The 24,232-nt window shown below is 45.0% G+C and overlaps 1 protein-coding gene across 1 annotated transcript in view; it reads right to left on the bottom strand.

The window, feature by feature from the left end:
- The window catches only part of LOC116975560 (contactin-associated protein-like 5), a 705,003-nt gene that overhangs the window by 362,333 nt on the left and 318,438 nt on the right, over positions 1-24,232 (bottom strand). Inside the window, exons 8-9 of the mRNA XM_033024847.1 lie at positions 19,724-19,985; positions 1,547-1,690 (exon numbers count right to left, since the gene is read on the bottom strand). Of these exons, the coding sequence (XP_032880738.1) occupies positions 1,547-1,690; positions 19,724-19,985 (406 nt within the window). The remainder of the gene's footprint in view (positions 1-1,546; positions 1,691-19,723; positions 19,986-24,232) is intronic.

Genomic DNA, 24,232 nt, shown 5'->3' with positions numbered 1-24,232 from the left:
AACAAACTTAAATGCATTGATATGATTGGATTACTGCAAAAGCCATAAATAACGTTGCCAGACAGTTATCCTGCTGTTTGTTGATTGGCCAAAGTGTTAAGCCCTGGCAGAGTTGTTTTGAATTCCACGGTAAAAGTTGCATTATTGAAGATAAGTTAGCTTCCTCTAGAAGCTTCTCCTGAAATAATGTATGGGAGGGATTCTGTTATTGGCCTGGGTAACTGTCAATAATGTATTGTTGTAACTAATATATTTGATTGGATTGTAAAGAGACCACCCCTCCGTAGTTTGGCCCCTCAAGGTTTGGGGACCTATAAAAGGCAGCCCCCATGAGGTCCTTGGTCGATCTTCAGGAAGAGCGCTAGGGACTGCGTGACCTTTTGTAGTGTCTCTGCTTGCACGAGGTTGAAGGGCTTGGCCAGGCAGATACAAGGATCAAACCTGCGGTGGTTAGGTATGGTATAGGGGAATTTGCTGTTCAATCTAAAAATGAAGTTTAGTTGTTCCAGTGCTTGACTCAGTGCTTTATTAACTGGACTGGGGGAAGCTTAGAAGAGTATATTTACATAGACTGGGGCCGTTCTGCCCATCAATCAGTCCTAGTTCATGGAAAGTCCATTTGAAATCTTGATTAGTACAGGTGTCAGGGATTATGGGGAAAAAGCAGAAGAATGGGGTTAAGAGGGAGATATGGATCAGCCATGATTGAATGGCAGAGTAGACTTGATGTGCCGAATGGCCTAATTCTGCTCCTATCACGTGACTTTATGACCTATTCCAATACAGTCCCACATTCCAGGACTTATAAATTATAAGCACATCCATCTCCCTCCATGCTGCCCCTGCTGAATCTTTTAGATCTTAAAAAAAAAATACTCAGTCATAGTCATACTGCCTGGAAACAGGCCCAACTTGCCCACACCACCCAATATGTCCTGTCTACACCGGTCCCACCTGCCTGCATTTGGCCCACATCCCTCTAAACCTGTCCTATTCATGTACCTGTCCAATTGCTTCTCAAACATTGCGATAGTCCCCACCTCAATGACCTCCTCCGGCAGCTCATTCCATACAGCCACCACCCTTTGCTTGTTTCACTGCATAATTAAGTGATGGAAGGTGATAATCAGTATATGAAGGAATTGCAGATGCTAGTTTAAACCAAAGATAGGCACATAAAGCTCGAGTAACTCAACGGGATATGCAGCATCTCTGGAAGGAAGGAATGGGTGACGTTTGGGGTTGAGACCCTTCTGCAGACTAGTTAGGGAAAAGGGAAATGAGAGATATAGACGATGGTGTGGAGAGATAAAGAACAATTTCAGTGCTGTAAGAGTCAGACGACACCCTGAGTTGAGCAACTGTTCTAAGAACATTCCCTTGAGACAGTAAGTACATTTTGCTATAGTCAGTGGAAAGTGAAAGACTTTTGTTAATGTGAACATTATAGATGGCTTCAATTGGATATGGATATAAAATGGCACTGTGTTAAAGAAAACAATTAATCAACATAATTTATAGATGGAGAGCAAGTCATCTGTCTTACCACCAAAATAATAACTGTTTCCTGGATTAATCTGTGCATCCAAACGAACAGTGGAGGCAGGCTCATTGTCGAGGGTGATGCTGACTAGATTTCTTCTTGAACTGAAATGAACAGAATGCCATTGCCCATCATTCAGCCCTGAACCTGCAAAGTACAAATTAGATCATCATAAAATGTAAGATTCTGCTGTTAAAAGCAAGATGAAATAACCGTGATGGATGGGGGAGAGCATCTTGCAATGAGTGTATAAGCAGGATTGCATGGATACGAACTGCAGGTGCAGGTTTAAACCGAAGAATGCTGGAGTAACTCAGCGGGGCAGGCAGCATCTCTGGAGAGACGCTTCGGGTCGCGATCCGGAACGTCACCCATTCCTCTATCCAGAGATGATGCCTGCCCCATTGAGTGCATCAAATGTTTATTTTAGTTTAGCGCAGAAACAGGCCCTTCGGCCCACCAAGTCCGCACCGACCAGCGATCCCCGCACATCAACACTCCCTACACACACTAGGGACAATTTTATATTCACACCAAGCCAATCAACCCACAATCCAGTATGTCTTTGGAGTGTGGGAGGAAACCGAAGATCTCGGAGAAAACCCACGCAGGTCACAGGGAGAAGGTACAAACTCAGTACAGACAAGCACCCGTAGTCAGGATCGAACCCGGGTCTCTGGCGCTGAGAGTAGTTCTACCGCTACGCCACCATGCCGCCCATTGTGTCATCACCATTCACAATAGCTCTTAACACAATTTCTTATTCAGAAATCACCAGTTTTACATCCTCATTATAACATGCATTTGCCGCTTGGGAAATATTTTGGGCTGAGAGCAAAAACTGCAAATGATTTAATAATGATAACACATCATACAGTGACATCCACTGCATAACAAAAATAACTCTGTACATGCCTAAGATAGACACAAAATGTTAATGTAACCTCACGGGTCAGGCAGCATCTCTGGAGAAAAAGAATAGGTGACGTTTCTGGTCTGAACCCTTCTTCAGACTGCTAAAATTCAGACTGTTAAACAGATATGCTTAAAATTATCCCTCTTTTAATTTCTCACCAACTCGCCATTTTTCAGTGACCCACAAATTCTGCTTTTCTTTTCCGGGACTTTTTCATGATCTCACCCATGTTATTTATGTAACATTAACAAAAATTGTTATGACCTGATTACTAATTCTACGTAATTCAATCAGATTTCAAAGTCCAGTAAAGTCAGATTTAAGATAGTCTTGGGGTCTCCAATGAAGTATATGGTAGGTCAGGACCAATCTCTCGTTGGTGATAGGATGGTTCAGTTGCCTGATAGCAACGGAAGAAACCAAGGCATAGAAACATAGCAACAGAGAAAATAGGTGCAGGAGTAGGCCATTCGGCCCTTCAAGCCTGCACCGCCATTCAATATGATCATGGCTGATCATCCAACTCAGTATCCTGTACCTGCCATCTCTGCATACCCCCTGATCCCTTTAGCCACAAGAGCCACATCTAACCCTCTTAAATATAGCCAATGAACTGGCCTCAACTACCTTCTGTGGCAGAGAATTCCACAGGTTCACCACTGTCTGTGGTGACATTTTTATTTCTCATCTCGATCCTAAACGACTTCCCCCTTATCCTTAAACTGTGACCCCTTGTTCTGGACTTCCCCAACATCAGGAATAATCTTGTGTGCTGGATAATCTGCTGTTTTCGATTGTTGTTCAGTTTAGTTTAGAAATACAGCGCTGAAATAGGCCCTTCGGCCCACCGAGTCTGCACAGACCAGCGATCACCCGCACACTAGCATTATCCTACACGCTGGAGACAATTTACAATTTTTACCGAAACCAATTAATCTATAAACCTCCCAAATTTGGATGTGGGAGAGAACCCACACTGTAGTGGGGAGAACATACAAACTCCATACAGACAGCACCTGTAGTCAGGATCGAACTTGGGTCTCTGGCATTGTAAGGCAGCAACTCTACTGCTGCGCCACCGTGCTGCCCCACTTTGTTCAGATACAGAGCCACTCAGAATTGAAGTGTGGACTTTTCTGTGCCCATTCTCCAATCAATCATGTTTATTTGTCTGGAATTTTAGAATAATTGGCATTATCCATTCAGTCTTACTCAGGGAGATCACATCTGATGGAAAGTTGATATGGGACTGGTCACTTGGCGTTTAGAGTAATCGCGTCACAGAGTGATGCAGCATGAAAACAGACCCTTGGGCCTAACTTGCCCACTCCAGCCATCATGTCCCAGCTACACTCGTCCCACTAGCCCGCGTTTGGTCCATATCCCTCCAAACCCGTCCTATCCATGTACCTGTCAAACTGTTTCTTAAGCGTTGCGCTTGTCCCAGCCTCAACTACCTCCTCTGGCAGCTCGTTCCATACACCCACCACCCTTTGCGTGAAAAAGTTATCCCTCATTTTCCTATTAAATCTTAACCTTAAACCTATGTCCTCTGGTCCTCGATGCACCTACTCTGGGCAAGAGGCTGTGCATTTAATATTCTATTCTGAGACTGGGGATGAGACAAATTTTCTGGGTCAGACTTACATGATACTTGGCACTTGATGGATGTTTTCTGACTATAGAGAGCAATCTCCTTGGATTTCCCAGACATCAAGAGATTTATGAGCTTGAATATGACAGCACTGGGAAATACTGAGCTGATGTTATGTCTTTTAGTGTATGTTGCAATGTTTTGCATTGCAATACAAGACGGAATCCAATTTTATAAATGTTTTTAGTTATCGCATCTGCCAAATTTGATTTATTTCAAGTTTTCCAGCCAAATAAACGTATCTATCAAGTGATTGTCATAAAAAGAAATGAATACTAATACAAGAAAAGGCCAAGATAATTCTTATGTCGATTGTCAGTCAAAATTCATTTAGAATTCACTTCTCCCAATCTGCTGGAATGTTTTTATCTCTGTAATATTGGAAATAAAGTGCAAATTAAAGTCACAGCAACTCGTGTCGTACAAGAAAGCAAAGATCTCAGCTCCCCCACGGCAAATTAATGCTTCCAAATCTCTGTTCCAAGGTTGGATTTAAGGATAATTCTGCAGCGTTAAAATAGTTTGAATGCAAAATTTCATCTTCACAAAGAAAGGGATACATTAGTATTATGCTTTATTCACTACCAGATGAAAATAATTAGTTCATTGCTACCATGAACAGGTACACAAAGGTTGTTTAGTCAGAAACTCTGCTTCATACAAAGTCTTTACTTTGGGAAGCAAGTGTTCAGATGGCTGGGTTAAATTCGCTGGAGTCTTGATGAGTCCTGCTTTCCACACCTGGAGTGTTGTCCCATCTACATCCCGAGAGAATTCACCTCCATCACCATGACAAGAATGATCCCAAGAATTATTGCGTTAACATATGATGAGCGTTTGACGGCACTGGGCCTGTACTCGCTGGAGTTGAGAAGGATGAGCGGGTGCCTCATTGAAACTTACCAAATAGTGACAGAATGTGTACCTGGTCGTGTTCTCAAAACCTGCATGGAGCAACTGGCTGGTGTTTTTGCAGTGGTCATTACTGAGGTCTGAGGTTCCCACCTGCTTTAAAGGGGCATCAATAAAATTAATGCAAGGTGACATGCCCCAATGACTACCGACCTGTGGCACTAACGTCTCTGGCGATGACGGAGCTGGGCACACCTGGTCACACATGTAACTCCATCTTTAAACTCACCAACAACACCACCTTTGTTCGGCAAATTATAGGTAATGATGAGTCAAAGTACAGAAGGGACAATGATCGACTGATTGAATGGTGCCTGAACAACAACCTTGCTCTCAACGCCAGTAAGACCAAGCAGCTGATTGTTGACCTCAGAAGCATGTCAGGGGTTATGGGGAGAAGGCAGGAGAATAGGGTTAAGAGAGAAAGAAAGATCAGCAATTATTAGACAATAGACAATAGGTGCAGGAGTAGGCCATTCGGCCCTTCGAGCCAGCACCGCCATTCAATGTGATCATGGCTGATCACCCCCAATCAGTACCCCGTTCCTGCCTTCTCCCCATATCCCCTGATTCTGCTATTTTTAAGAACCCTATCTAGCTCTCTATTGAAAGCATCAAAAGGACCCGCCTCCACCGCCCTCTGAGGCAGAGAATTTCACAGATTGAATGACAGAGTAGACTTGATGGGCCGAACGGCCTAATCCTGCTCCTATCACTTATAAACAAGTGGAAGCCTGAGGTTCCACAAACAATCCTACTAACTTCCATTCATCATCATTCCTGTCTCACGATAATGCACACTCTAAGAACCATGCACTGAAGTCCAGTGTGCATCAGTTTTATGCAGCTAGCTTTGTGGGGTCGTTTAGGTCCACTTGAAAGGAATAACATCCTGTTTCAAAGAGAGTACGAGACAGCAGTGATTTCCTGCAGCATTGCATTGTGGCTGAAAACTACAATGACAGATGTCCTTTCGAATCATGAACCATCCGATTGTGATTTGGGTGATGGGAATCTCAGTGAATCTGCCTGTGAAACAGCCCTTACCTACGCCGTGTGTAGGAATGAACCACCGATGCTGGTTTACACCAAAATGCTGGAGTAACTCAGCGGGACAGGCAGCGTCTCTGGAGAGAAGGAATGGGTGATGTTTGGGGTAGAGACCTGAAACGTCACCCATTCCTTCTCTCCAAAGAATATAAGGTCATGTGATAGGAGCAGAATTAGGCCATTCGGCCCATTATGTCTCCTCCGCCATTCAATCATGGCTGATCTATCTCTCCCTCCTCACCCAATTCTCCTGCCTTCTTCCCATAACCCCTGACACCCGAACTAATCAAGGATCGATCTATCTCTGCCTTAAAAATATCCACTGACGTGGCTCCACAGCCTTCTGTTGCAAAGAATTCCACCGATTCACCACTCTCTGACTACAGAAATTTCTCCTCAGCTCCTTTCTAAAGGTACAGATGCTGACTGTCCCACCGTTACTTCAGCATTGTGGTGTCTATCCTCACCTAACGGCACATGGTATAAGAAGCATTTAATAACAATCATCACCGGGTAGCCTTATTCCTTTCACCTTATTAGTTGAGGACAACAGTGTCTATTGTACTTGTGACTCGACTAACCACAAAGACTGGAGATAAAGAAGACGTGTCGGTTCGGTCAGCTTTTCAGTAGCAAAAGTTACTCAGTTATCCGAGGCAGCTTATGAATCATATATCAGGGGCATGGATAAAGTACAATAAATTGAATGATTTCCTGAGCTATCAGACAGTCACTCTCTGTTCTTGTGTGCTGATAAATTATCAGTAGTTACAGCAATGCATTGCAATTCTCCAGCACTTTGAAATCTCTGTTCAATCAGAAAATCACACAGAGCTTTCGTATGGCAATTTTCACAAAACCAAATAGGCAGATATTTTTCTTGATACTTTGCTTGATAGATGTAAATGTAAAATGAAAATTGTGTTCTATGCTACCAGCTAAATACACATATACATATAGTGATGTGCAGGAAGGAACTGCAGATGCTGGTTTAAACTGAAGATAGATACCTGCTGAGTTACTCCAGCTGTTTGTGTCTATCATTCACATATAGTAATAATGGATTGAATTCTTGCTCCAAATAGGATAAGTTCTACCAGAAACACGAAGGAAGGTTGTGGATGTCGGTATGTTTGCATCCTATTGCAGAAATCCTGCGACTGTTTAGACTTCTATATTACTAAAACTCTGATCTTGACCGCTTTTGGCCCACTGTGCTGCGATTTCCGACAGAACACCGCCACCTACGGCCGTCATTTTTGGCCACCTCGCTCAGAGCCCCCCTCCGCCTTACGGGTGCGTAGGATTTTTCCCATCGATAACAAATCAGAGAGGTATTAATGTTTTTTTTAAATTCACCATTCTCTCTGCTGCCCCTGCTGGAGGGAGGGGGAGGGACTATAAAACCAGAAAGTGGTGTGCCTCACTCAGTCTCTGCAAGATGGATGAAGCCAAGGGTCACGTCTCTCTGAGCTCTGAATAACACTGAACAAATGTCTACACAACTGTGAGTCCCCTTAATGTGGTTTGAAAATGAAAATATGGTTTGTTTGAAGTAAAAAGGCACTGCCTGCAAATGGTTGTTTGGGTGCTTTGGCTTGAAGTTGAAAGGCACTACTTACTGCAAATGGTGGCTTGGGTGCTTTGGCTTGAAGTTGAAAGGCACTACTTACTGCAAATGGTGGCTTGGGAGCTTTGGTTTAAAGTTGAAAGGCACGACTTACTGCAAATGGTGGTTTGAGTGCTTTGGCTTGAAGTTGAAAGGCACTACTTACTGCAAATGGTGGCTTGGGTGCTTTGGCTTGAAATTGAAAGGCACTACTTACTGCAAATGGTGGCTTGGGTGCTTTGGCTTGAAGGTTGAAAGGCACTACTTACTGCAAATGGTGGCTTGGGAGCTTTGGTTTAATGTTGAAAGGCACGACTTACTGCAAATGGTGGCTTGGGTGCTTTGTCTTGAAGTTGAAAGGCACTACTTTCTGCAAAAGGCGGCTTGGGTGCTTTGGCTTGAAGTTAAAAGGCACTACTGCAAATGCACTTACTTCCTGTTTGCACTGTATATTGATTTTAGATAAATCACTACCACTTACGGCTGTGATTTTTGGCCATCTTACTCAGTCCCCCTCCGCTGAGCAGGTGCAGAGAATTCTTCCCATCAATGAAAAATAAAAGTGTCATTAGGGTTAAAAATGTTGAGAATCTCTCGCCTGTCAATCACGCCATGAAGGCCACACCTTTTCTGGTGGGAGAGGAGGGGTTATAAAACCCGGAAGTGTGGGTGTGGCTCAGTCGCTGCATGATGGGGGAGGGGAGAGGTCACGACTCTGTCTGAGCAGTGAATCAACTGAACACTGAATGTCTACTGAACTGTGAGTTTGGTGTTTTGTGTGGTGTTATGGTGGTTTCACCCTGCATGAACTGGTATGAAGCTGCATTTGAATTTGGTGGCCTTGCACCATGCTTGAAATGGAATGAAACTGCACTTGAATTTGGTGGCCTTGCACCCTGCTTGAAGTGGTAGGAAACTTCAGTGGCCTTGCACCCTGCTTGAAGTGGTAGGAAACTGCTCTTGAATTCGGTGGCCTTACACCCTGCTCATAGTGGTAAGAAACTGCACTTGAATTTGGTGGCCTTGCACCCTGCTTGAAATGGAATTTCAAGGAATAGTCATGAGTCAACTGCCAGCCCACCAGCCGTGAATGAGCTGCCAGCAGATAAGGCTTGAGGGACTGAGCTGTCACCCCAATAACCCATACCAGCACTCCAAAAAGCCCCCCCCCCCCCCCCACCGGCCACCATTATTGGAATTGGTGGAGAGGTGGAATATTGCGTCGGGGGACCAGCCCTCCCGTGTGAACATGGGACCCAACGGGTCCCACTTAGTCTAGTCTAACAAATAAAAAAGTAAAACAATAATAAAGAGGAGTATGTGTGTAAGTCCTTCACGTCTCCTCCACAAAATGGCTGATTTGTGACTTCACCGCCATTTCTCTGCTCTATTTCCCTAATCCCTTCAACATCCAAATACCTTTCAAACATATTTTCGATGAGCCTCCACAGACACTGGGTTAGAGAATTACAAAACTTCATCATCAGCACGAGAGGTGACATTTATGTGTTGCTATTATTTGCATGTTATTTGTGAATTATTGATAAAATATTCAGTTCAGTTTAGTTTATAGTCTCGTGTACCGAGGTACAGTGAAAAGCTTTTGTCATGTGCTAACCAATCAGCGGAAAGATGATACATGATTACAACCGTGCCATCCACAGTGTACAGGTGTACGATAAAGGGAATAATATTTAGTGCAAGATAAAGTCCAATTAGAGATAGTCCGAGGGTCTCCAATGAGGTAGACAATAGTTCAAGACCACTCTCTATTTACCGATAGAATGGTTCAGATGCGAGATAACAGCTGGAAAGAAACTCCTTGAATCTGGAGATGTGCGTTTTCACATTTCTGTACATCTTGTCTGATAGGAGCGGGGAGAAGGGCAAATGACCGGGGTGAGACTCATCCTTGATTACGCTAACTATTGAGATTTTTGCCTCTGAATGCAATAGATAGCCTAGTTGCAGAATCAATTTGAATTCATTTTCTTCAATACCATATGTTTATTATACCATCTATACGTCGAACATAGATAATTGGAGAAAAAAGAGGCCATTTGGCCCCAATCCTCTCCGCCATTCAATATGATCATGGATGATCATCCAAATTTGGTAGAAACTAGGAAACTACAGATACTGGTTTACAAAAGAAGACACAAAGTGCTGGAGTAACTCAGTAGGTCATGCCACATCTCTGGATAAAATGGATCGAAACAAAGAAAATAGGTGCAGGGGTAGCCCATTCGGACCTTTGAGTCAGCACTGCCATTCAATACGATCATGGCTGATCCAAAATCAGTACCCCATTCATGCTTTCTCCCCATATCCTTTGATTCCGTTAGCCCCAAGAGTTATATCTAACTCTCTCTTGAACACATCGAGTGAATTGACCTCCACTGCCTTTCATGGCAGAAAATTCAACAGATTCACAAATCTCTGGTTGAAAAAGTCTTTCCTCACCTCAGTCCTAAATGGCCTACCCCTTATTCTTACACTGTGACCCCTGATTCTGGACTCCCCCAACAACAGGAACATTTTTCCTGCATCTAGTCTGTCCAATTCCTTAAGAATTATATATGTTTCTATAAGGTGCCCTCTCATCCTAAATTCCAGTGAATGTAAGCGCAGTCGACCTATCCTTTCATCATATGTCAGTCCCGCCATCCCGGGAGTGAACCTGGAGAACCTACGCTGCACTCATTACAGACATTTCAGATTGGGACCTTTGTTCAGAGGTCCCATTCCAAAATGTGGGGAGGGGAGGGGTTGGTGATTGTCAGGTGGGTGGTGTAAGTGGCAAACGCTATAGGTGAAACAGTGGCAAAAGGGTGTTAGATGAGATAAATGAAATGTAAAGCCACAAGGAGGGTGGGGGTGGAGAGGGGGAGGACAATGGGAGAAATGAGGGCACACCACGGTGGGGAGATTGGTGCACAGGAAGGAGAAAAAGGATGAGGGGTGTATTACTCAAAATAACAGTACACTCAAGATGCGATCTCACCTATGCTCTTTACAAATGCAGTAAGATATGATTGCACCTGTAGTTTAGTTTAGTTTATTGTCACGTGTACTGAGGTACAGTGAGAAGGTTTTGTTGCCTACTAACCAGTCAGCGGAAAAAACAATACATGAGTACAATCGAGCCATTCATAGTGTACAGATCCACGATAAAGGAATAACGCTTAGTGCAAACCAATAAAGACCCATCAAAGATAGTCCGAGTGTCACAGATGAGGTAGATAGCAGCTCAGAACTGCTCTCTAGTTGTGATAGGTTGGTTCTGTTGCCTGATAACAGCATAGGATGGTTCAGTTCATGTTATAGAAGCAGAATTAGGCCATTCAGCCTATCAAGTACTCCACCATTCAATATGGCTGATCTATCTTTCCCTCTTAACCCCATTCTCCTGCCTTCTCCCCATAACCCTGATAACAGGTGATCTGTTTCTGTTATAGAAACATAGAAACATAGGAAATAGGTGCAGGAGGCCATTCGGCCCTTCGAGCCAGCACCACCATTCATTGTGATCATGGCTGATCGTCCCCAATCAATAACCCGTGCCTGCCTTCTCCCCATCTCCCTTGACTCCACTAGCCCCTAGAGCTCTATATAACTCTCATAAATCCATCCAGTGATTTGGCCTCCACCGCCCTCTGTGGCAGGGAATTCCTACGTTAACCAAACTATACCCCTCACTTCACAATATAAATTTAACTTATCTGGTCACTATCATATCGTTCTTTGAGAGAGTTTGTTGCAAGTCTATTGCCTGCCACACTTTCTTGTGCATTAGTACAATAATTACTCTTTGAAAAATGTCTTTGATATGTCTATAGCTTTGTTTGAATGCAAATATTTATTTTACAGTATAAAGGAAAAAAAAGTCTTAACTCTGTTGATGTATTGAAGATCTAAGCTGAGTGCTCACAGTTCCCCAATCCAATCTGACAAAGCACTGCTGTCTGGATGTCACTTGGACCTTAAACCTTTGTTTAAGAAGGAACTGCAGATGCTGGAAAATCGAAGGTAGACAAACATGCTGGAGAAACTCAGCGGGTGAGGCAGCATCTATGGAGCGAACGTTTCGGGTAGATACCCTTTATCAGACTGATGTGAGGATGGGGGAGGGGGGGGGGGGCGGGACGAAGAGGAAGAGGCGGAGATGGGCTGAGGGAGAGCTGAGAAGGTGAGGAGAAAGCAGGGACTACCTGAATATAGCAGCATGGTGCGCTGACAACAACCTGGCCCTTAACTCCAAGAAGACCAAGGAACTCATTGTAGACTTCAGGAAGTCTAGGGGCAGCACGCACCCCCCCCCCCCCCCCCATCCACATCAACGGGACGGAGGTGGAACGTGTTTCCAGCTTCAGGTTCCTGGGGGTCAACATCTCCGATGACCTCTCTTGGACCCACAATACCTCAACTCTGGTCAAGAAGGCTCACCAGCGTCTCTTCTCCCTGAGGAGACTGAAGAAGGTCCATCTGTCTCCTCAGATCCTGGTGAACTTCTACCGCTGCACCATCGAGAGCATCCTTACCAACTGTATCACAGTATGGTATGGCAACTGCTGTCTCCGACCGGAAAGCACTGCAGAGGGTGGTGAAAATTACCCAACGCATCACCGGTTCCTCGCTCCCCTCCATTGAGTCTGTCCAAAGCAAGCGTTGTCTGCGGAGGGCGCTCAGCATCGCCAAGGACTGCTCTCACCCCAACCATGGACTGTTTACCCTCCTACCATCCGGGAGGCGCTACAGGTCTCTCCGTTGCCGGACCAGCAGGTCCAGGAACAGCTTCTTCCCTGCGGCTGTCACACTACTCAACAATGTACCTCGGTGACTGCCAATCACCCCCCCCCCCCCCCGGACACTCCTCCCACAGGAAAAAAGAAGTCTATGACTGTATGCATGTAAACAGATTTATTTATTGAAATCATATTCTATGTCGCTCTTCCAGGGAGATGCTAACTGCATTTCGTTGTCTCTGTATTGTACACTGACAATGACAATTAAAGTTGAATCTGAATCTGAATCTGATCTATAGGAGAGTCAATGTTCATACCGCTGGGGTGGAAACTGCCCAAGCGAAATATGAGGTGCTGCTCCTGCAATTTACAGTGGTCCTCACTCTGGCCATGGAGGATGCCCAGGACAGAAAGGTCGGATTTGGAATGGGAGGGGGAGTTGAAGTGCTGAGCCACCGGTAGATCTGGTAGGTTTATGCGAACTGAGTGGAGGTGTTGGGCGAAGCGATCGCCAAGCCTACGCTTGGTCTCACCAAAGTAGAGCAGCTGACACCTAGAGCAGCGGATGCAACAGATGAGGTTGGAGGAGATGCAGGTGAACCTCTGCCGCACCTGGAAAGACTGCTTGGGTCCTTGGATGGAGTCAAGGGGGGAGGTAAAGCGACAAGTGTAGCATTTCCTGCGGTTGCAAGGGAAAGTGTCAGGAGAGGGGGTGGTTTGGGTGGGAAGGGATGAATTGGCCAGGGAGTTACGGAGGGAGTGGTCTCTGCGGAAAGCAGACAGCGGAGGAGGTGGGAAGATGTGGCCAGTGGTGGGATCCCATTGGAGGTGGCGAAAATGTCGGAGGATTTTTGTTGTTCGCATTAACGCTCGGTTCGCATTAACCTACCTGATCTCCCGGTGATCTCAACACTTCAACTCCCCCTCCCATTCCGAATCCGACCTTTCTGTCCTGGGCCTCCTCCATGGCCAGAGTGAGGACCACCGTAAATTGGAGGAGCAGCACCTCATATTTCGCTTGGGCAGTTTATGCCCCAGCAGTGTGAACATTGACTTCTCTAATTTCAGGTAGACCCTGCTTTCTCCTCCCCTTCTCAGCTCTCCCTCAGCCCACTGTCTCCGCCTCATCCTCTCTACTTCCCGCACCCCCCACCCTCACATCAGTCTGAAGAAGGGTCTCGACCCGAAACGTTGCCTATTTCCTTCGCTCCATAGATGCTGCCTCACCCGCTGAGTTTCTCCAGCATTGTTGTCTACCTTGGACCTTAAACCTAATCACTATTCTACGGGAGATGACTTCCCAATTTTTTGTTATGTTTTTTTATGATTTTATTGCCCATATATATGCTACTGCTGATAATATAGGAGTGAAGCCTTATAGTAGATAGCCAGAAAGGGTACACCAGAATTCTCTGCGTACAAATAGCACACGTCCCAACAGAATCACTGAGTCATTGAGTCTTACAGTGTGGAAACAGGCTCTTAGCCACAACCTGCCCACACCGGCCAACATGTCTCATCCACACTAGTCCCACCTGCCTGCATTTTGCCTGTATCCCTCTAAACCTGCCCTATCCATGTGCCTGGCTAAATGTTTCTTTAACGTTGATATAGTACCTGCCTCAACTACCTCCCGAAACGTTGCCTATTTCCTTCGCTCCATAGATGCTGCTGCACCCGCTGAGTTTCTCCAGCATTTTTGTGTACCTTCGATTTTCCAGCATCTGCAGTTCCTTCTTAAATACCTCCTCCGGCAGCTCGTTCCATATACCCACCACCCTTTGCGTGAAAAAGTTACCCCTCAAGTTCCTATTAAATCTTTCCCCCCTCACCTTAAGCCTATGTCCCCCGGTTCTCGAACAGAATGAGATATTTTGTGTTACTTTTCTTTCAAAAGAGACAAGGGAATACTTTCCACATGAACAGTCCACCTCATTTAAATATGCTTTCAAGCATCAGTTGAGCACTAATCAATACGATTTCCAAACTGGCAATCGGTTTGCAAAACGTGGCCATCCAATCCATGAATCTAGACTCTATTTGAATATTAAGAACTTCATTAAAAAGAAATAGGTATTTGATTGCTAATATTTAATCAAGAAAATCACAATCAATAGAGCATATTGATATATCTAACTTCAAGTAACCCATGCATCACCACCCCCCCCCCCCCCCCCCCCCCACCCCCCATCCCCCCTTCCATTCCTGCCCCACCTGTCGTACTAACTCCAAAGTCGTCCTGTTGAATCTTATGGGAGACACAAAATGTTGGAGTAACTCAGCGGGACAGGCAGCATCACTGGAGAGAAGAGACAAGAGCAGCCTCCAGGGGTGATTGTATAGTCCCGTTTAGGAAAAGTGTCTTTGGGCAGTCAGTATTTTCATATCGAGCTTCGCAGACGTGGAACGCGATACCATGCGTCATACGGGATCTGCCAACCCTTACCTCATTTACCAAACATCTAAAAACATGGTTACTGCAAAATCAAAACTGCAATCATAATCTACCTTAAAATTATCCTATGGTATTCTTTTTATTGTTACTTTTTTACTTTATTGTTTATTTTGTTTTTGTTTTTGTCTTTTGTTTTGTCTCTTTTCTTATTGATTGATTGTGTTGTGATGTGTTTACCTTGTTTACCAGAGGGACTAAAGATGGAAATTAGCTACTGGCTACAATCTTGCGTATTACATGTAAATGTTTATTAATATGCACTGTCCCTAAATAAATAAATTACAAATTTAAAAAAAAGGAATGGGCAACATTTTGGATCGAGACCCTTCTTCAGACTGATGTCAAGGGAGTGGGCAGGACAGAGATAGAATGTAGTCAGACACAGTAAGACTGGTGGGAGATCTATGAAGGGGGAGGAGATGGAGAGAGAGGGAAAGCAAAGGCTATTTGAAGTTAGAGAAGCCAATGCTGATACCGCTGGGGTGTTAGCTACCCAAGCGAAATATGAGGTGCTGTTCCTCCAATTTGCGCTGGGCCTCACTCTGACAATGGAGGAGGCCCAGGACAGAAAGGCCAGATTGGGAATAGGAGGGGAAGATAAAGTGCTGAGCAACTGGGAGGTCAGTTAGGTTAAGGCAGACTGAGCGGAGGTGTTCAGCGAAACGATCACCAGGCCTGCTCTTAGTCTCGCCGATGTACAGGAGTTGACACCTGGTTGTCGGTAACTCGTTTTCACCTAGCCCCACAGCTACAAATGGCCTGCTTCCTTAATCATAGTTATTTTTGTGCATATCTCATTCATGTCTCTCCATATCACAGTCTATATCCCTCCTTTCCCTTTCCCGAGTCTTCTCTTCTTGCGTATGGCGTGCACAGCCTAAAGTTGTACGACAGCTTGTTTTATTTGATCTTATTTAATTGTGCACGCCGGGTTGCTTGCATTCGTCGAAACAGGGCAGACAACGTGAAGGTTGCAATCTACCACCCCATTCCCGAGTCTCAGTCGGAAGAAAGGGTCTCGACCCGAAATATCACCTATTTCTTTTCTCCGGAGATGCTGTCTGACCAGCTGAGTTACTCCAGCGTTTTATAGACAATAGGCAGAGAATTCCACAGCCTCACAACTCTCTGTGTAAAAAAGTGTTTCTTCATCTCCGTTCTAAATGGCTTTCCCCTTATTCTTAAACTGTGGCTCCTGGTTCTGGACTCCCCCAACATCGGGGACATGTTTCCTGCCTCGAGCGTTAATAATCTTATATGTTTCAATAAGATCCCATCTCATCCTTCTAAATTCCAGAGTATACAACCCAGCCACTCCATTCTCACAGCCTATGACAGTCCTGCCATCCCGGGAATTAACCTTGTGAACCTATGCTGCACTCCCTCAATAGCAAAAATGTCCCGCAAATTTTTGAGACCAAAACTGCAGCCAATACTCATTAGGGCCCTGTACAACTGCAGAAAGACCTCTGTGCTCCTATATTCAACTCCTCTTGTTATGAAGGCCAACATGCCATTCGCTTTCTTCACTGCCTGCTGTACCTGCATGCTTACTTTCATTGACTGATGAACAAGGACCCCCAGATCCCGTTGTACTTCCCCTTTTCCCCAACTTGACACCATTTAGACAATAATCTGCCTTTCTGTTTTTGCTAGCAAAGTGGAAACCTCACATTTATCCACATTAAACTTCATCTGCCATGGATCTGCCCACTCCCCCAACCTGTCCAAGTCACCCTGCATTCCCATAGCATCCTCCTCACAGTTCACACTGCCACCCAGCTTTGCGTCATCTGCAAATTTGCTAATGTTACTTCAAATCCCTTCATCTAAATCATTAATATATATATTGTAAATAGCTGCAGACCCAGCACCGAACCTTGCGGTACCCCACTAGTCACTGCCTGCCGTTCTGAAAGGGACCCGTTAATCCAAACTCTTTGTTTCCTGTCTGACAACCATCCATGTCAGCACTCTACCCTAATACCATGTGCCCTAATTTTGCCCACTAATCTCCTATGTGGGATCTTATCGAATGCTTTCTGAAAGTACAGGTACACTACATCCACTGGCTCTCCCTTGTCCATTTTCCTATTTACATCCTCAAAAAATTACAAAAGATTAGTCAAGCATAATTTCCCCTTCGTAAATCCATGCTGACTCGGACCGATCCTGTTACTGCTATCCAAATGTGCGGCTATCTCATCTTTTATAATTGACTCCAGCATTTTCCCCACCACCGATGTCAGGCTAACTGGTCTGTAATTCCCTGTTTTCACTCCCGCCTTTCTTAAAAAGTGGGATAACATTAGCTACCCTCCAATCCACAGGAACTGAGCCTGAATCTATAGAACATTTTGTCTATCTTCGGCTTAAAACAGCATCTGTATTTCCTTCCAATACAGTGAGGGTGCTGATATGGAATGCCAAATCATTCTGTTACGTTAAACAAAATTTACCCCTCACTTAACAATATAAAATCATATTGATTATTATCATATGACCATTATCATTGTTCTTTGACGGAGTTTGTTGCATGTAAATTGCCTGCCACATTTTCTTTTATAATAATACAGTAATTACTCTTTGGAAAATTACTTTGATATGTGTAAGACATTGTGTGAATGCAAATATTTAGAGTGACAAGTTGGTGCAGCGGTAGAGCTGCTCTAGTACAGGGCCAGAGACCTGGGTTCTGTCCTGGGTCTCTGGCGCTGTAAGGCAGCCACCCGTAATCCTGACTACGGGTACCGTCTGTACGGAGTTTGGATGTACTCCCCATGACCTGTGTGGGTTTACTCCGGGAACTCCGGTTTCGTCCCACACTTCAAAGACATACTGGATTACAGGTTAATCGGCTTGGTATGATTGTAAAATTGGTCCAAGTGTGTGCAGGATTGTGTTAGTGTGTGGGGATCGCTGGTTGGCATGGACTCGATGGGCCGAAGGGCCTGTTTCCACGTTGTATCTCTAAACTAAGCACTCAGCAGAGATGGCAAACCCAGAGCCAGCTGAGCAGACGAATGCAAAAGACGTCATGGGGCAACTGGTAAAAGGACCCAATGTTCATCAGATATCCTGGCCAACATTCATCGTCAACTCAAAGCTAATTAACTGGTGGAGTGTCTCCTTTGTTGATTGTGGAACGTTAGTGTAAGCAAATCAGAGTAAGCAAATCGAGTTCATCACAGCGTTGGTTTTGGAACAGCTCCCTCCAAGACCGCAAGTAATTGCAGAGAATAGTGGATGCAGCCCAGCCCATCACACAAACCAACCTCCCTTCCATTGACTCCATTTACACTTCGGGCTGCCTCAGCAAGACCACCAGCATAATCAAGGATGAGTCTCACCCTGGACACCCCCTCTTCTCCCCTCTCCCATCCGGCAACAGCTCTGGAGAAAAGGAATCGATGACGTTTCAGGCCGAGACTCTTCTTCACCTTCTGAACCGCATTCTGAACTTGCAAGCTTACTTTCAGCAGCTGGTGCACGAGGACATCCATTCTCTTTGCATCTCCCCCTTTCCAAACATCTCACCATTCAAGTATACTAACCTACCTTCCAGTTTTTGCCACTAAAGTGTATGATCAGACATTATATTGCATTATTCTTACACTTTACGGTGGTGAATACAAAGAGTAGAGCACTTCTGAAAGTGGCACCAGTCCAATGTTACACCGTCCAGAGTCATAGACAGTGTGGAAACAGGTCCCTCGGCCCAACTCGCCCACACCGGCCAACATGTCCCAGCTACACTAGTCCCACCTGCTCTTGTTTGGTCCATATCAAATCTGTCCTATCCATGTACCTGTATAACTGTTTCATAAATGTTGGGACAGTCCCTGCCTCAACTATCTCTTCTGGCAGCTTGTTCCATACACCCACCACCTTTTGTGTGCAAAAGGTTACCCCTCAGATTCCTATTAAATCTTTTCCCCTTCACCTTAAATCTATGCCCTCTGGTCCTCGATTCACCTACTCTGGGCATGAGACTGTGCATCTACCCGATCTATTCCTCTCGTGAGTTTATATACTTGAAGAAGATCAGAAGAGAGTCAAAATCTGATCAAAATCAGAGAGTTCCTATATGAAATGTATGCTTTTTATTTCTTTTTCTATTACTTCTCAAATGGATATTTTCCATGTGCCAAATCAGTTAAACTGGCTTTGGTCTCTGCAGGTGAATTCGGCAGCATTAAGCAATAATGTTTTATTATTAATGTTTTTAATCAATAATGTTTTATTATTAATGTTTAATGTTTTATGTATCATTCTTAACTGTTACTGTATGTCATGTTGTCACTTGCGGGCAGAGCACCAAGGCAAATTCCTTGTATGTGAATACTTAAACCATATAACCATATAACATATAACAATTACAGCACGGAAACAGGCCATCTCGGCCCTACAAGTCCGTGCCGAACAATTATTTTCCCTTAGTCCCACCTGCCTGCACTCATACCATAACCTTGGCCAATAAACTTATTGATTCATTCATTGCTCACAGCTGTCCTCTCAGTTAACCCCATATGGCAATTAGCAGTACGCACAGTCATTGCACAGAGTCTGAGATTGACAGTCTAAGCCTCTCAAATTGACATTGCAGACTCTCGATATTGGAGCAATGGTGATAAATAGATCTCAAACCTTCACAAAACTCATTTTTCTTTGAGGTATCGAAGAATTAACATGAACCCACTGACATTTTTCTCAGTCCCGAGGAAGCAAAATAAATTGACTGGCAGAAATCCTTCCGAAAAACCGAAGAGATTTGTCTGGCTTTCAGTTTTAATACTTCTGCTCTCAACTGAAATTGAAGTAATCAACTGCTGCAATTACCTGTGGCAAAGCCAGTTTGGGTCCTTGACATCTTCAGAATGGTTATTTTCAGCCTTCCATCAGCGAGGTGAATGTGCAGTGCTGTGAGTGCTCCGTGCAATTCATTGTACAGTAGCAGCCCGTCTGTGTTCCAGGTGCGGAACTGGAAACCAACAGTGAATCCTTCCATTTGTGCTGGGCTGGGCAGCAGCAAGTAGCTTCTTGGACCCATGAATGTGACTGGGATGATGTGTGCCTCTGAGCATGAGAAGCTAACGTTGCCCTGAAGGAACAAGAAGTAAAAAAAAGAAGCATCACGTATAAATTATGCGGCACGTATGGCGCTAGAGACCTGGGTTCGATCCTGACCATGGGTGCTGTCTGTACGGAGTTTGTACACCCTCCCCGTGACCTGCGTGGGTTGCTGCTAACCATTTCTGCACCTATCACTTATGATCTTATGATTTAATTTCAAGTAACCCTTGCATTCCTTCCTCCCCCCCCCCCAAGTTCCCCGTCCCCCACCCTCAACATTCTACTAGTTCCACTGCTTGCATCCTTGTATCCTTAAAAACCCTGTCCCACTGTACGAGTTCACTCCAGAGTTCTCCCAGAGTTTGCCCTGATTCGAACTTGGAGATTTACGGTAATGGCCGCTCGTAAGTACTCGGGACTCTCGTTGTTGCTGCCATGTTGAAAAATCTTCACGAGTAAATCTTACGAGCCGCTAAGAAACGTCCCCGAGCTCCGACGTACCCGCTACATTCATTCTACGTGCTTACCACTAGTTTGATTTTTTTTTTTAACTCGGGAGATCACTTGAATTAACTCATACAGTGGGACAGGGCACTTAGTTATCAACTCTTCCCCAGCCAACAATGGGCCATTATGGCTCCACCCTTCGTGAGGTCATCTGATGCCAGCCCTGGTTTGTTCTGGCCTTTTCTAACCTCCAGTTCCCTTACCTATACTTTCAGTCTGAAGAAGGGACCCCACCCAAAACATCACCCACCTTTTTTCTCCTTACCCACTGAGTTATCCGGCACTTATCCTCAATAAATATCTCAATAAACAGGCCCTTCAGCCCAACTTGCCCGCATTGGCCAACATGTCTCAGCTACACTAGTCTCACCTGCCCACGTTTGGTCCATATCCCTCCTAACCTGCCCTATCCATGTACCTGTCCAACTGTTCCTTAAAAATTGGGATAGTCCCTGCCTCAACTACCTCCTCTGGCAGTTTGTTCCATACACCCACTATCCACTGTGTGAAAATGTTACCCCTTCAGATTCCTATTAAATCTTTTCCCCTTCACCTTAAACCTATGTCCTCTGGTCCTCGATTCACCAACTCTGGGCAAGAGACGGTGCCATATACCCTGATGTTGCCTGTAAATTGTGTTAAGTGTGTGTCCTGGGTTTTTTTTGTAATGTCATGACTGCAGGAATGAAATATTGTTCAAACCATGTCTGTTTGAATGACAATAAAAGGCATTCTATTCTATTCTATTCTATTCTAATACTTACATCCCATTAATGAATTGAACAAAACATTTTTGCGAAATGTTTATTGACATTGCCAAAAGAATATGTGCTTAATTCTTTCGCAATGTCAACACTGGTAGCCCCATGGTAATTGCCTTTCTGATGGACAGCCTTCCCAGCCCATTGGTGCCATAAAATCGCAGCTTAATCATGACCCACTTACAGGCAATTAAAGATGGGGAGTAAACATCAGGTCTGTTAACAATGTGTACCATAAATGGGAAAATAATTTCCCACTGAATCCAATCAATTAGTCACCACAAAATAGAAATATTGGCTATTTTATTTCAGAGAAAACGCATTTCCCTAATTTGCAAACAGCCCCGGACACCTATTGTTAATCGATACAGCTGTCAGACTCCAGAAAAGATATTTGGGCTACAATTACAAAGCAAATTATCAAACAGCACTGGTTCTAGACGTATGTCAATAGGACTTCCCTTGGTGCCAATAAATGTAGAGAGAACCTTTGTAACTGGGGTCTACATGGCTATTTTTGTGGCCTTTTATACGTTCTAACAATTAGATCTTCCAGGTTAATGACTGCTGGCATTAACAAGAATATTATAGCGATTATATGAGTGAGTGAATAATCCAGAGGCAGGCCCACTGATCCATTGATACATAAAAATTCTATCAAGATAACTGGGGAATGTAAATTTAGTTCATAAACTAATCTGTCACAACACACAATTAGCAATGAAGACCAGTGAAGTTATAAAAGACATTGGTGAGGCCGCATTTAGAGTATTGTGTTCAGTTCTGCGCACCGTGTTACAGGAAAGACATTCATAAGTTCATAAGTGATAGGAGCAGAATTAGGCCATTCGGCCCATCAAGTCTACTATGCCATTCAATCATGGCTAATCTGCCTTGCCCTCTCAACCCCATTCTCCTGCCTTCTCCCCATTGCAACCTCTACCAATCGATAATCTCTCCCTGCCTTAAAAATATTCATTGACGGCCTTCAAAGCTGTCTGTGACAGTGAATTCCACAGACACGCTGTGGGCAGCCTGTACATCCAGCCGCCCGCGGCGGCGACTGCGGAGGTTCATGGCCCCGAACACGGGGGAACAATGGAGGAGGACCGACTGTACTTTGTGCCTTCTACCACAGTGAAGAATGCTGTGGTGGATGTTTGTGAAAGTTCACTGTGTATGTGTGTTCTATTTTGAATGTACCGCTGCTGGCAAGTTCATTTCACTGCACTTTATTGTGCATGTGATGAAAAAAACTGATTGATTGATTGATTGAGATTCACCACCCTCTGACTAAAGACATGCCTCCTCATCTCCTTCCTAAAGGTATGTCCTTGGATTCAGCGGCTATGCCCTCTGGTAGTAGACCCTCCAACTAGTGGCAACATCCTCTCCACATCCACTCTATTCAGCCAAGTTGGAAAGGGTACAGAGAAGATTTACAAGGATGGTGCCAGGACATGAGGATCTGAGTTATTGGGGGAGGTTGACCAGGCTGGGACTCTATTCCTAGGAGTGCAGAAGGATAACGGATGATCTTATAGAGATGTATAAAACCAGGAGAGGAATAGATCGAGTAGATGCTCAGTCCCTTGCCCAGAATAGGGGAAGCTAAAACAAGAGAGCATCGGTTTAAGGTGAAGTGGAAACATTTAATAGGAATCTGAGGTGTAACTTTTTCATACAAAGGGTGGTGGGTGTATGGAATGAGCTGCCAGAGGACGTAGTTGAGGCAGGGACTATTGCAATGTTTAAGAAACAATTTACACCTACACCAAGCCAATTAACCTACATACCTGTACATCTTTGGAGTGTGGGAGGAAACCAAAGATCTCAGAGAAAACCCACGCAGTCACGGGGAGAACGTACAAACTCCACACAGACAGCACCTGTAGTCGGGATCGAACCCGCGTCTTCGCCGCTGCAAGCGCTGTAAGGCAGCCACTCTACCGCTGCGCCATGGTGGCTCAGCTGGAAGAGTCACTGCCTCAGTGTGTCAGGGGATGGGTTCGATCCTGACCTCGGGTGCTATCTCTGTGGGGTTTGCACCTTCTCCCTGTGACCATGTGGACTTCCTCCAGGCTCCTCCAACTTCCCAAAGATGTGCCCGTCAACAGATTAATTGGCCAGATTAGTTCCCCCCATGTTCTCATCAACATCCACCGCTCATATTCGCACCGCACATATTCGCATATCCTGTGCGAATATGTGCGGTAGATTCCAGGGGGGAGTTGATGAGAATATGGGGGGGAATTTAAAAAAAAATCAAATGAATGTAGGATTAGAAAAATGGGTGGTTGATGGTCAGCATGGACTTGATGGGCCAAAGGTCCTGTTTCTGTGCTGTATCTCTCTGTTATTTCCATGATTCACTTTAAACAGAGAGCTTCTCCCCCCCCTCCCCCCCCCCCCCGCCTCCATTTGCTCTATTATAACTCGAAGGTTTACTGTATTGGATTAAAACTTGAAAGCAGAATTAAATTTGGACCGCACCTTTGAAGAAGCTAACGACAGAAGAAGCTGACAGACAGGAAGCAGCATGCGAGGCTCGGAAAGCACATCTTGGACCCGCAAACCCTCAGCCTAGGAGCACCACAAGGCTGCGTACAAGGCTGCCAACAAAGATGGCGCTCCTGAGAGGGCGACGTTGCGGAGCTCTCAGAGTCAACCTGCTTTTTTGTCTGTCTCTTGTTATTTTGTGCCAAACTACGGTAACAGCATGGTCAGCAAACGGCGACCCTACTACGGCTGAGAGAGTGCAGTCCTTTTGGACATTTAGACCCGAGCACGTCTAACCCCTACCCTGAGCTAATACGCTACGGCGACTCGACGCTAGGCCGACACCCAGACAACGACAGGCCCAGGCGGAGACGCGGCAGATGGGGAGGGGCCGAACGACGACTCCGGCGCTTGGTTAGCAGTGGAAGGTTAGCCCTCCCGGTCATACTGTTTGCTAACGTCCAGTCTCTGGTAAATAAGATGGATGAGCTCCATGCTCGGATCTCCA

The sequence above is a fragment of the Amblyraja radiata genome, chromosome 7 (assembly GCF_010909765.2).
Source record: "Amblyraja radiata isolate CabotCenter1 chromosome 7, sAmbRad1.1.pri, whole genome shotgun sequence".
In the NCBI taxonomy this organism is placed as follows: Eukaryota; Metazoa; Chordata; class Chondrichthyes; order Rajiformes; family Rajidae; genus Amblyraja; species Amblyraja radiata.
This window is presented reverse-complemented; position numbering and strand designations above follow the sequence as displayed.